The sequence below is a fragment of the Aotus nancymaae genome, unplaced genomic scaffold (assembly GCF_030222135.1).
Source record: "Aotus nancymaae isolate 86718 unplaced genomic scaffold, 86718_ANA_hifiasm-v0.15.2.pri h1tg000033l, whole genome shotgun sequence".
Taxonomy (NCBI): Eukaryota; Metazoa; Chordata; class Mammalia; order Primates; family Aotidae; genus Aotus; species Aotus nancymaae.
In genome coordinates, this window is record NW_026988447.1 from 59545079 (window position 1) to 59558639 (window position 13561).

General features: G+C 33.4%; 1 protein-coding gene across 2 annotated transcripts in view; it reads right to left on the reverse strand.

The window, feature by feature from the left end:
* The window catches only part of GSTCD (glutathione S-transferase C-terminal domain containing), a 135901-nt gene that overhangs the window by 115421 nt on the left and 6919 nt on the right, over positions 1-13561 (reverse strand). For both annotated transcript variants that reach the window (XM_012436582.2, XM_012436583.3), the window contains exons 2-5: positions 11470-11916; positions 9995-10462; positions 3028-3279; positions 1213-1306 (exon numbers count right to left, since the gene is read on the reverse strand). In XM_012436582.2, the coding sequence (XP_012292005.1) occupies positions 1213-1306; positions 3028-3279; positions 9995-10462; positions 11470-11895 (1240 nt within the window). In that variant the 5' untranslated portion in view covers positions 11896-11916. The remainder of the gene's footprint in view (positions 1-1212; positions 1307-3027; positions 3280-9994; positions 10463-11469; positions 11917-13561) is intronic.

The window sequence follows — 13561 nt, forward strand, 5'->3', positions numbered from 1 at the left end:
TTGGAAGGTAAAAAAAGTTGGTCTCATAGAATTAGAGAGTAGAATAGTGGTTACTATAGCCTGGGAAAGGTGTATAGCCAGAAGTTGGTTAATGGATGTAAAATTACAGCTAGAAAAGAAAAATAAGTTCCTTGGTTCTACAGCACTGTAGGGTGATTATAATTAATAACAGCTCAAATAGCTGGAAAAGTAGATTTTGACTGTTCCTAATACAACGAAATGATAAATGTTTGATGTGATGACTATGCCAATTACACTAACTTGATCATTATGCATTATATACATGTATCAAAATATCACACTGTTCCTCCTAAATATATATAATTATGTGTCAATGAAAAAATAATAATAAATATAATTAAATTAAAACTTTCTTTTTTAAGAAATCTGAAGCTGAAAAACCAAGGCTAAATGGTCTTAAATCTTAGTAGGTGTAAGCAAATATATAATCCTTTTCTGTGAGAATTTACCCTTAATCCAAGTCCCACAAGATTTCCACAGATTGAGGTAACCCTAAATGAATTCACAGTGTAAAATTACAAAACTCACAGGAAAGTAAGAGACCAGAAATAAAGTCAACAGAAAAAACAAACAGTAGAATTATACCTCTATGAACATTAAGTATTAGAAATAACAAGTACAAAATATAAAATAACTATTAACTATTAGAAATAACAAATATAAAATATAAAATAACTATGTTTAAAAAAGTATAAGGAAGAAACAGAAAACAAACCAAATATAATTTCTAGCAAAGAAAAATATAACCATTTAACTTAAAACCTAACAATAAAACAATATTTCTCAAACAATATTTTAAACAATTGAAGAAAATAGATTATGAATTGGACATTAGATCATTAAATTTTGGTAATTTTTATTAGTTATGATAATGGCGTGATTATTTAACATATCAATATTTTTTAAATGAGTACTAAAATATGTCATGTTACCTGGGATTTTTTTTTTCCAAAATATGTCAGGAAAGAAAAAAACAGTAATAAATAAAACAAATGTAGAAAAATCTGGGAAATATTAAATCTAAGTGGTGTGTATATATATAATTTTCATAATAAAAATAAAATGAAAACTCAACTGATAGTGTAATCAGAATGTTAGATAAAACCAAAGAGAAGTTTATAGAATTAGAAGACAGATCTTGAAGACAGTATCCAAATTGTGAATAAAACTTAAAGAAAAAAGAAAACTCACCTTCCTTAGGACTGACTGCTGCAGGGAGAACATTCCAATCAAGAGTCCAAGTAGGGCAAGGGTGGGGAGAAAACATCACTTCAATGCCCTTTTCCTAGAAAAGAATATAGCCTCCTTCTAAATTAAGGAATTAATATAGTCTTACTATATTCTTAAAGGCCAAAAAATTACATTTTTATATTGGTAAGGAGGAGCATAAATAATAATCTTCAGCTATTCCCCAAAATATATATTTTAATTAAATAAAAATACAATGTGTTGAGTATTTTGACATCACAGTTACTTTCCTATTTTTTATATTGAGATAATAAAAAGTAATGCTATTTTAAAATATTACTAGAAAATCCATAAGCTACCTAGAAGTATACTGGATATCAAGGACTAAAGAAAAAAATGTTATCAAAAACAATCCACATGGAAATAAATAAACACTGCATATGTCCATCAAGGTCTCTCTTTACATATATGAAAACCACCACAGCCTATAAGCTATATTTACAGTACTAAAAGCTACCGCTTTAACACATACCCCAAAACACCACTCATACTAGTCTTTTATAAGTGCCTTTAATGTCACTAGAGAAAACTTCCTCTAGTTTAACCAAATGTTCCCCATATTTTCAAGAATTAGGACCACTTTTCAATATATTAAAAACTCTCAGGCTTCTTCGCCATCTTAGAAGCTGTACATTTGTTTATTTGATCTAGGTACAGCGGCATGGCATATGCATGGAATCACAGGCCCCTTCCAATCACATTCTGGGTCCACATTCCACAGTGTATACATATCCACGGCTCAATTATTTTTGTCTTTAGGAATAACCTATTCAAATAAAAACTCTCTGAGACTTCAGCAATAAACCCTTTGTATCAGTATATGAGATTACTTTCCATTATGAAAACTAGCTGAATTTGTGTCCCAAAGGAAATAGTACACAGAATCTTTCATTAGAGCTAGAGAAATGGCTATTGACCCACAAGCCCAGAGCACTCATTTGCCATTCAAAGAATTCCAAAATTACAAATTTAAAGAAAACTTTAGAAAGTCAATTGAGATATTCATCTTTATATTTCTTTTCTTTTCTTTTCTTTTCTTTTTTTTTTTTTGAGACAGAGTCTCACTTTGTCATCCAGGCTGGAGTACAGTGGCGCAATCTCGGCTTACTGCAACCTCTGCCCTCCTGAGTTCAAGCTATTCTGGTGCCTCAGCCTCCCAAATAGCTGAGACTACAGGCTCGTGCCACCACACCCAGCTGATTTTCGTAATTTTAGTAGAGACAGGGTTTTGCCATATTGCCCAGACTGGTCTGGAACTCCTGACCTCAAGTGATCCACCTGCCTCAGCCTCCCAAAGTGCTGGGATTACAGCTGTAAGCTATCAGGCCAGCCTCATCTTTATATTTCTTTAACTTGAAATCATTACCCAAGCTAAAAAAGGCTGAGACCAAAACTTTACAACAGAAAAAGATTATGTGACAATAGTACACTTGACCAGGTATGATGCTACTTTGGTCAATATCCTGAATATTTAAAAAAAAAAAAAATAAGTTTTGAGAAAAGTGCTTTTTACAATTATATATTGTGACATACTTGGCTCCAAAAATACATAATACTAAAAGTTTTCAATTTAGTAAGACTTCACATAAATGAAAAAAGTAGCAGAAATATTAACTGGTAAAGAGTGAAGTAAGCAAGCTACAAATAAAAGTTATAACAAATATAATGTCAACAAATGATTATAAGTTGGAGTAGAATGCTCAGCAACATTATCACATAGAATTTTTCAAAGAAAATTTTAACAAAATAATTAAGTACCATTAACTTGGCCATGGTTGGTCTTGGTCCTCCTATAAATAAAGGATCGTTTTGTTCTTCTACACCTGGGACTTCACTTAAGTTTGGATGCTGTTCAGTTGAGGTTGTCAACAACTCTGGTAAATGGAGAAATTGGATCCCACACTTAGAAGCTGCTATTTTCACTCTTGGCACTTCCTGAATCCTCTGGTACCAAGAGGCTAGCAATGGAAATTCTACCAGCTTCTCAGAAAATTTCTTGCAGATAATTACCTAGGTAGGAAAATAATAAAGTACACTATTATATCTTTTTTTGTTTATAACAGCTATGTTGAGATAACTTCACAAACCACAAAATTCACATATTTAAGTGAATAGTTCAAACAATGAGTTGTAGTAAATATATGCAGTTGCGCAACTACCACCATCTAGTTCTAGAATACTTAAGTCACCCCCAAAATTTCCCTTGTGACCATTTGCACTCAATCTCTGCTCTCACAGTTAGTTGCAGACAACCACTGATCGGCTTTCTGTGTTTGTAGTTTTGTCTTTTCTAGAATTTCATACAAATGGAATCATGAAATGTGTTTTTCTTTTATCTCTTAGTATTATGCTTTTGAAGCTAATCCTTATAGTTGCATTGACCAATCGTTTGTTTCTTTTTATTATGAGTAGTAGTCATTATGTGGATATATTTTGTTTACTCATTCACTGGTTGATAGACATTTGCGTGTTTCCAGTTGTTGGCTATTAAAAATAATATTGCTATACATTATGATGTAGCAGTGTTTATGTATAACTGTTTCTCATTTCTTTGAAAATCTAAGAGTCAAGTTGGTAGGTTGTATGGTAATTGTATATTTAACTTTTAAAGAAACTGCCAAAATCTTCTCCATGGTTGCCATACCATTTTACAATTCCCATAGCAATCCATGGAGGTTCCAGTACCTCCCAACTTGCCAATACTTGGTATTATCAGTCTGATTTTAGTCATTCTTGTGGGTATGTAGCAGTGTCTCATTGTGATTTTAATTTGCATTTCCCTATGATTAATAACGTTGAGCAACTTTTTATGTGATTATTTGCCATTTGTGTATTTTTGTTAGTGATGTGTCTTTCATGTTTTTATCATTCATTTTATAATTTAAAAGTTGGAGAAACTCAGCAATGAGAAAATGAACAACAATTAAAATAAGCCAAAGATCTGAGTAGAAGCCTTACCAAAAAAGATACAAACATGGTAACTAAGTATATAAAAAAATGCCCATCATCACATATCGTTAGAGAATAACAAGTCAAAACAAGGAAATGCAACTACACACTTATCAGAATGGCAAAAATCCAAAACACTGACAACACCAAATGATGGTGAGTATGTGGAACAACAGGAACTCTCATTCATTGCTGGAGGGAATGCAAAATAGTACAGCTACTTTGAAAGACAGTTTGGTAGTTCCTTACAAATGTAAATATACTCTTACCATACAATCCAGTAATTGTGCTACAAATGAGCTGAAAATTTATGTCCACATAAAAACCCAAACACAGATATTAACAGCATCTTTATTCATAATTGCCAAAACTTAGAGGTAACCAAGATGCCCTTCAGTAGATCAAAGGATAAACTGTGGTACATCTACACAATGAAAAACAACAATCAATAGAAAAAGGAGAATATAATAATTCCAAAAAGAATCAATATAAATAACAATGGCATTTGCAAATAGCTATAAGTAGTACAACTGAAAATCATTTTGAAAAGCTTTACATCTTGTATTCAATTGTCTATCATCTTTCATTGGTAGTATGTTTTTAACCTTTCTAAGAACTCCTCTGTAATCAACTTCATTCCAATCAGGAAACCCTTTCATCTGTAATTCATGGCCATGAACACCTTCCTCTCTTCTCAACCCTCAATATACCTGATAAGTTCTTAACACACTGCATATAGACAGCTAACTGGACAACATTATATCAAAACCCTAAAATCCTTAACATATTCTTATGCAAATTAAAGTGGTTAATGGGGTAAGAATTAAAATAAGTATTAACTTCTTCAAAACAAATAATGTAACACTTAAATTATCACAATTTAATATCCGTAGTATACAATCATTAATGCATTTTGACGGGTCTCAACAGAAATTTTGCAGCCCACTGCAGAAGTGTAAAAATTGAGAGCTTGTATTATTAATAGTGATCTAAAGTTTCATTTTTTGTGTGTGTGTGAAGCTATCTTCTCTGTTTGTGTGAACTATTAGGCAGAATCTAAATGACATTCCTTAAAGATAATGTAAGACGCACCCTTAAGAACCATATTTTTAAAAAATGACACAATGAGGTAAGGGGAACATTTTACTAAAGTAAAATTGTAAAAAGATAAAAGAGAAAATTGTAAATATTTAAAACTAAAAAAAATAACTAGCACTATTTATAAGATTTTTTTTTTATAAAGCAGCCCTTAAAATAAAACTTATTTTTTCAAATTAGAAAAATTTTTAATTGTTCCTCCTGATACAAACTCATATATTTTTGTTTTCTCTTGGTCAGATGCTTTCTCCCTTGCACTACCACCAAACTCCATTTTCTTTAAAATTTAGAGTGTTCTTGCTTCTTTGAGAGGCAATAAATATTGTTTCCATAGAAACCATTATAATGTCACAAACACATTATGACTTATGAATATGAACAGATAGATAAATAAAAAGGTCAAGTAACAGGAAATCTCTACAAATATATCTAACAATAATACCAAAGCATGAGACAGAAAGGACAGAAAATAAAAAAATTCATATATATATATATATATATATATATATATATATATATACTGTATTTTAATCAGACTTTAAGATAAAATGAGCACAAGTAATTGATTATAAGAACAAGGACTGTACCTAACTCTTTGAAGACTGAAGCACTTAAAACATTGCCTTGCAAATACTCTGTTGAATGAATGAACAAATGATCAAGAATCCATTTATTATCTTCAGAGAATAACTCTCTCAGTATTTTTCAAACTGCTATTTATAACTCATTTAGGGATTGTGAAATCAACATACTAGGTTTTTAAAAAATGATATATAAAATATCAGAGTATATATCATGTAAGTTATTTTGCAATTATTTTTTTACATATTAAAGATATACATTTATTTGTACACTTATTCAATTTGTAAAATGTATTACAGTTGTCCCTCAGTATCCATGGAAGATTGGTTCCAAAACCTCTATCAGATAACCAAATCCACAGATACCCATATTCAAGTCCTTGATATAAAATGGTGTAGTATTTGCATGTAACCTATACACATCCTCCTCTACGTTATTTCTAATACCTAATACAATATAAACACTGTGCAAACAATTGTTATTCTGTATTGTTTAGGGGATCATGACAAGAAAAAATGTTGGTATGTGTTCAGTACAGATGCAATTTTTTTCCCAAATATTTTCCATCTGCGGTTGGTTGAATACATGAATACAGAACCCATAGATATGGAGGGCCATCTGTATTTACTGAGTTAAAGTAAAAGAAAAGTTTGAAAAAAATTCTACGTGGTACTCTGAGAGCCAAAAAGTTTATTAATTCCTTCCAGAATTCTTAATTGCTTGGAAATAGATTAGATGCTAAGGGCATTCCCTTTGACTGGATCTTTAGACATGATAATCACACCAGAAACGTTCTCTTTTCCTCATTTTTCCTGTACTCTTGTTTTTAGTGACTTATTCTTATTTGTTAGATGTACATGGCATCCTTCCTTTCTTTTGAAACTAAGTTGTGATTAAATAACAATAATTCACATTTAAAAGAAATTGAGGAGGTTTACCCTGTGCGACGGGTCACTCCATTTAATCAACATGCCAGGTCACTCTATTAATATTCGGATAGCTCAGAAGGTACTGAACCACATTCATTACACTTATGAAGATATATTTAAGAAAGTTGCTAATGAAAACTATATGAAATGAAAATTAAATTTCTTCTTAAGAAATGATTACCAAATAGTTACCTGGCTTATCAGATCAAAACCATTATAAATATCACAGAGTTCTTTAAGGACAAGAAAAAAAAGATAATGTTTTTAAGATAATGGTTTAAAAAAAAATGTATGGCTACCAAAGCAAAAATAAAATTTTAGTAACTCCGTAGTTAACTGTCAAAAACGGGCAGAAAAATTTGTCCGAATAAAAAGAGAAGCAAGATGTTCCATCTATTCAAAATATCTCCTCCTTTGCATTCCTTTACAATCTTATTATATAAAATATTTTATTCTTATTTTGTATCATTTCCTTAGTCATACCTACTTTTTTGAAAATATACTTCACAGATGTTCAGGTGAGCAGTGTAAGCACAGAAAAAATAGTAAATAACATATCTAAATGGAAATATAATCCCAGTTCTCTTGAGGACCTAACACCTAATGCATAGGAGAAGACATAGAAAAACAAATTTACCAATAAACAAGTGGCATCCACCATTTTTGCTATATGCCAGCAAAAAGTGAGATCTCTATTTTGTTCCCAATTTTATGCCAATGGGAACACAGAAAGAGGTATTTAGTTTTGCTAAAAAATCAATTTCTAAAAGAGGAATGATTTTACCTAAGCTAATAAAGTGTGTGTGTGTGTGCGGGGGGGATGTATTTAATTCAAAGCATTAGAAGTAAAAATGTAGAAAATTAAATCTTAAGTGTTAAAATTACAAAAAGATTTTATAAAATAAAATCTTTCTGTCTTATAGGAGTACAATCATGTTTTAAATAGTTCTGTCAAAGTGTACCTGCTTACTAGTAGCAATTGAAAAATAATACACAATCTTCTAGTTTCAGAACAGTAGGATTTTACCCTAGTATAGCTATTTATTACTACTTCTCCCATGTGCTCGATATACTATCTACTAGAAGATTCCCGCAAATGAATTAAAGAGGGGAAAACATGAGTGTACATATTAATTTATTCCTTTTAAATCTATTTCTAAGACTTTTCAGAGGAGAGGATATTGTCAGGCCTCTTCCATTATGAGGTCCTGGGCCATCAGGGTTAACTTTGTAAAGTTATAAAGTATTTTCTGAAAAGAAAGAGCTTGAAGCAGGTTTATACCTAATACCTTAGCTCTTCCATGTTTGTCTCTGAAAAGTTAAAAAAAAAAAAACCTCATCCATCTATTTGTTATTGTTTTGTATCTTTGGTTTTATTCTGTTTAGCAGAACTGGGTATTTTCCCTAGTTCTTCTAAATTTTGACCCCTGGTAATTCAAATCTTGACTATGCAAAATTGACCCTTTTTTATGTCCTTGACTTTTTATTCCTGTGACTAAATATTCTGTTCCTGGGTTCAGTTTTATGCTTTTGGTAACTTGACCTTGATTACTGATTATGAACTTAATTCTGATTCTGATCATCTGGATGGCCACTCCATTCACCTCAATGTATGTTAATGCAAGCAAAAAGGCTTGGCAACATAACTACTATATGAATTAAAATGACTGCTTTATTATCCAAGATGACTTAAAGGAGAAAAATATAACAAATATCAAGGCTTTAGCAAAGAAAGATGAATCCCTGAAAGAAAATATGTTAAATCCAGTAAAAATACAAAGGAACAAAGGAAAATATTTTGAGAATTTGCATATTCATATAATTTCAATAAATATCTTTAATAAATGAACGGATATGCCACTTTCACTCAATTCTGATGAAAATGGAAACACGGTTATCCAAAGAAGTCAAGAAGACAGAAGACCAAGTATTTCATAATACATCAGATGACTACTCTAATGACTCAACTTGGTAATAGAGGAGAGGGATCAGGGAGAAGAATCAAGAAATCATTTGACTAGGAAAAAACTTAAAAATCAATGTCTTCTTCCCACTCAACTCCATGGACTTTATGAAGACATATGACATTTGGCATTATCAACATCTAAACAATTCCTGGATCTTGCTCTTTGTACGTTGTTTTGGTTGCCAATTTTGTGTCAATTTTGACGAAAAGAGAAATGTTCTTTAAGAAAACACAACTGATCAATACTGCCTAGTTACTAGTGAAGCAGGGCCTTCAAATACATAGATTTTTGTTAGAAGTCTCTTCTGACCGTAGAGACACCTGAATTGCTGGTGATATATAATAAGGATAAAATCTAATATCTGATTCCTTAGTAAAGAAAAGGGTGAAATGCTTCAAAGAAAAAAAAAACAAAACAAAAGCAAAAAGCAATGTAGCTCTTGAAAACCAACTGGAAGGCTGCAGAGAATTAAGCTTCCTATGTTCACTCTGGTATTATTTTCATCCTGTTCTTTTTATCTCAACAGAGGAAATGTGTGTGTGTGTGTGTGTGTGTGTGTGTAAGACAGAGAGCTAGAGAGAGAGATCTTTCTACTCAGAAAACTTTCTATCTATTCTCCCCCAGCATGTAACAGCAGAGCCAGCTATTTTAATCTCATAGAGAAAAGAGAAGTACAAAGATCAGAATAAAATATTTTCATGATAATATCTAACATGAGATTAATTTAGGTGACTAATAATTATAAAATTTAGCTGACAAAAGTTTTAGTTGTTTTTTTTTTAATACTGGACCCTCTAATATTAGAAGTCCAATGTGCTATCCAATACACAATAGAGTTGGCTTGGACCTTCTAATATTAGAAAATAATCACAAATAATCACAAATGTGAAATTAATAACAATTGTTAACATTTTAGCAACTTCACATTAAAAGTTATAATAATTACTAACACTGATTGAGAGCTTACTATGTGCTGAGCACTGTTCTCCACACTTCACACAAACTTTAGCTTGCTCCTTACATTTTTCCTATTAGATAGGTACTATTATTATCTCTATTTTACAGATAAGAAAATGGAGTAAGCTATTAATAACTTGCCCAGCGGCATACTGACAATAAGAAGTAGAATTGAAATTCAAACCTAGGCAATTTCATAGACTGAAACTCATAGTAATGTATATAGTTCAGATAAAACCTTACCAAGAAATGATGGATACAGGGCAATAGCACGATATCTGCCAGAGTGAAGTAAAGCCCTTCTGCAAACACATGCTCCAGAGGTGGAAGGTCGGAGGCTTTTGCTTTTCTGATGTGAGACGGCTCTCTGTTGGTAGTAGCTGGTTCTTCTTGTACCGTGAGCTTTGAGAATGCCACTTTGAGTTCCAGACTCTTGGATGCAGAGTCCAGCTCTTCAGATGTCTCCTGTGTGTGGATCTTGCTCTCTGCCTTTCCCTTAGTAAGAGGAGGCCCAGCTCCATCAGCCTTCTGTTGCTTGAGCTTCTGCCTGCGGAGTTTATCATCATTATGCACTCTAACAGGCTCACTAAGCTTTTTCTCTAGCTGTAGTATTTCTACAGGTATAGTTGGGGGCTGGTCAGAAGACTCTCTGAGAAAGTTCTCAATAGCCAAAGGGATGGTGAGTTCACATAGCCTGGTCCACTGACTAACCTACAAAACAAAAACAAAACAAGAAATGAAAGGTTTTTTTAATTTCAACATAACTTGAGAAAAATAACTGTCTTATTGGGAAATAAGCTTTGAGCTAAATCATCCCTAGGCTAGGCTTTTATGCTATATCAAGAGACACATCACAGTGCTTCAGAATTAAAAACATTAAGCAAAGGAGGTTTAGCATTCCTATATTCCCCTTATGAAATAAATCATTACTTCCCAAAGCCTTGAAAATACACCTTCCCTGTCCTGCCCCCCTTCCAGCCCCCACAAAAAGCAGGGCTTCCAAAGCATTGTTATTTGAGCTCCTATTTATATGTAAACATTCCATTTAAAATTCCTCAACATAACTAAAATAAAGAAAAAAAATTTATTCTCTAAAAATGTCTCCAAATTTTATAGATTAAATCTTAAATTCTTATTTTTCAATACTGCACTGAAATATTGCACACAAAAAAGGTATATTAGCCCATTTTTCACTGCTGTAAAGGAATAGGTGAGGCTGAGTAATTTATAAAGAGGTTTATTTGGCTCGTGGTTCTACAGGCTATACAAGAAGCATCTGCTTCTGGTCAGGACCTCAGGAAGCTCTTAGTCATGTTGGAAGGTGAAGGGAGAGCAGGTGTGTCACATGGGGAGAGACAGTTTAAGAGAGAGCAAGGAGGAGGTACCAAGTTCTTTTCAACAGCTAGATCTCTCCTGAACTAATGGAATAAGAACTCACTCATCCCAGTGAGAGCACCAAGCCATTTAAGAGGCATCTGCCCCCAGGACCCAAACACCTCCTACCAGGCCCCACCTTTAACAACAGTCGGGATCACATTTCAACAGGCGATTTAGAGGGGATGAATATTCAAACTATATCAAAGGGTTACTTTAGTTCATTGATTACTGTGGGTTTTTTTTTAATAAATGAACTTTTATTCCTAATAGGAAGTTAAAATATTAAATGGTCAAGTACCACTGTGTAGCTTCAAATAACAGAAAAGAGACATTATACTTACTTCAGCACAGGCTTTCAAGCAAGTCTTTTTAAAGCCCAGAAGTTCCAAAAGTTCCTTCTTTAAGGGGTCTGCTTCATATGATTTCTGGATTATGTGTCTTAATACAACAGCAAGTCCTGCTCTACAAAAATTGTCTGATCGTTCTACTACTGCAGGCAAACAGCAATTCTGGACTATTGGTGGGAGCTCTTGCCTTGAAATAATCTGTATTTCAACATCTTGGATCAGATCATCTCTTAGTAGTAAACTATCTGTACTCACTTCTTTGGTGACAACTAAGCAAATTTTAAAGATTTTGCAGTCACAGTAAGATAACAGAAATAAAGTTACAGATGTATGAAGAGGAAAGATGCATCCTTTCGTTCGGTGAGAAAAGTCCAGATACAGGTATTCTTCTTCTGTAAGACTTTTCTTGATGGCTTTCATTTTCTTCTTTCATTGGATCACCTAAAAATATAAATTGAAGTGATTATGGTCTTAGAATAAAATCATTTATAAGCTAAAATAAAAGATAAATGTTTTAAAAGACTGTTCTAGAAATCAGTAAAAGTTGGCAGTAAATAATGATGCTATGAGATTTGTTTCTGAAGACCAAATGGCTTCCAAAAAAAAATTTTCACCCTGTGTAATAACTAGCCTTAGAGGAAACTTTACACCCAGCTCCTTTAAAATGAGCATACCTCAGCGCTTTGCAATAAAGCCTTCCCAATCGAGTAGTTTGGAATCTCACTATAGGTGAGAACAGGAGATGAACAGAAGGGGAAATAAATCAACCAAGAATACTGAGAGCTGTCTAGGGATAATATCCTTGAGAAGTTTTGACAGTGTTCATCCTTCTATACTGCTGCTTTTTTATGACCCTACGAAGTAATAGGGAGGGGATATTCATTCTTTCAGGAGAAGTGGATTCTTCTCAAGTAAGTGATAGCTGTTGAGTGCTGAATCTCAATATAAAAATATTAAAATTTCTCCATAAAAGATACTGATAGCTGAGATATCTTACAATTAACATGTCCAAAATCTAGTTCCTTATTCTCTTCCACCCCTCAAAGTTGCTCCTTATGTGTCTTCCCCATCTCAGTTTACACCATTCTTTTCCCTCACACCCCCATAACCAAACCCTCCAATGTCTTCCCATCCTCCCAGAGAAATGCCGAAGTTTCTACACCGGCCTACAAAGATCTCCTTGATCTAATCCTCCTTTATGTCTCCGAGTTTGTCTCATTAACTCTCTTCATTGCTCACTGCTCCAGCCAAAGTAGATTGTTATTCCTCTAAAACAGTCATCCCCAACATTTTTGGGACCAGGGACTGGTTTCATAAAACACAATTTTTCTATAGGGGTTGGTGGGGGGATGGGGATGGTTTCCAGATGAAACTGTTCTGTCTCAGATCATCAGGCATTAGATTCTCATAAGGAGCACGCAACCTAGATCCCTTGTATGTGCACACATGTGCAGTTAATAGGGTTGGAACTCCTATGAGAATCTAATGCCGCTGATCCGACAGCAGACGGCGTTCAGGCGGTAATGCTGGCTTGCCTGCCACTCACCTCCTGCTCTGAGGTGGGGTTCCTAACAGGCCACAGACGGGTACTGGTCCTGGGCCCAGGGGTTGGGGACCCCTGCTAAAACACTAGGTACATTCCCACATGACGGGCTTTGCACTTGGTGCTTCCAGTACCTAGAACACTTCTTCACTTCATTCAGGTATTTACTCAAGGGCAACTTCTTACTGAGATCCTCCCTGACTACTCGATTTAAATTGCAAACCCCAATCCATGCTCCCTGAAAAAAAAACCTTTCTATTTCCATATATGTTTTTTCTCCATAGTGCTTATTGCTGTGGTGATATACCATACTTTTTTATTTGATTTGTCTTCCCCAACTAGAATGTTTCATGAGAAAAAAATTTTTTTCACTGCTTTATATACTTATTATATACATAAGCAAGCAGTATTTGACAAATGAATGCGTAGATAAATATACACACTGGTTAAAGGTGCAAACACACACAGTCTTGAGGTCAGATTCTTCATGGCTATTTTCAAGTCATATTCCTTAAGGCTTTTATCAATTGTCATGACTTTTTA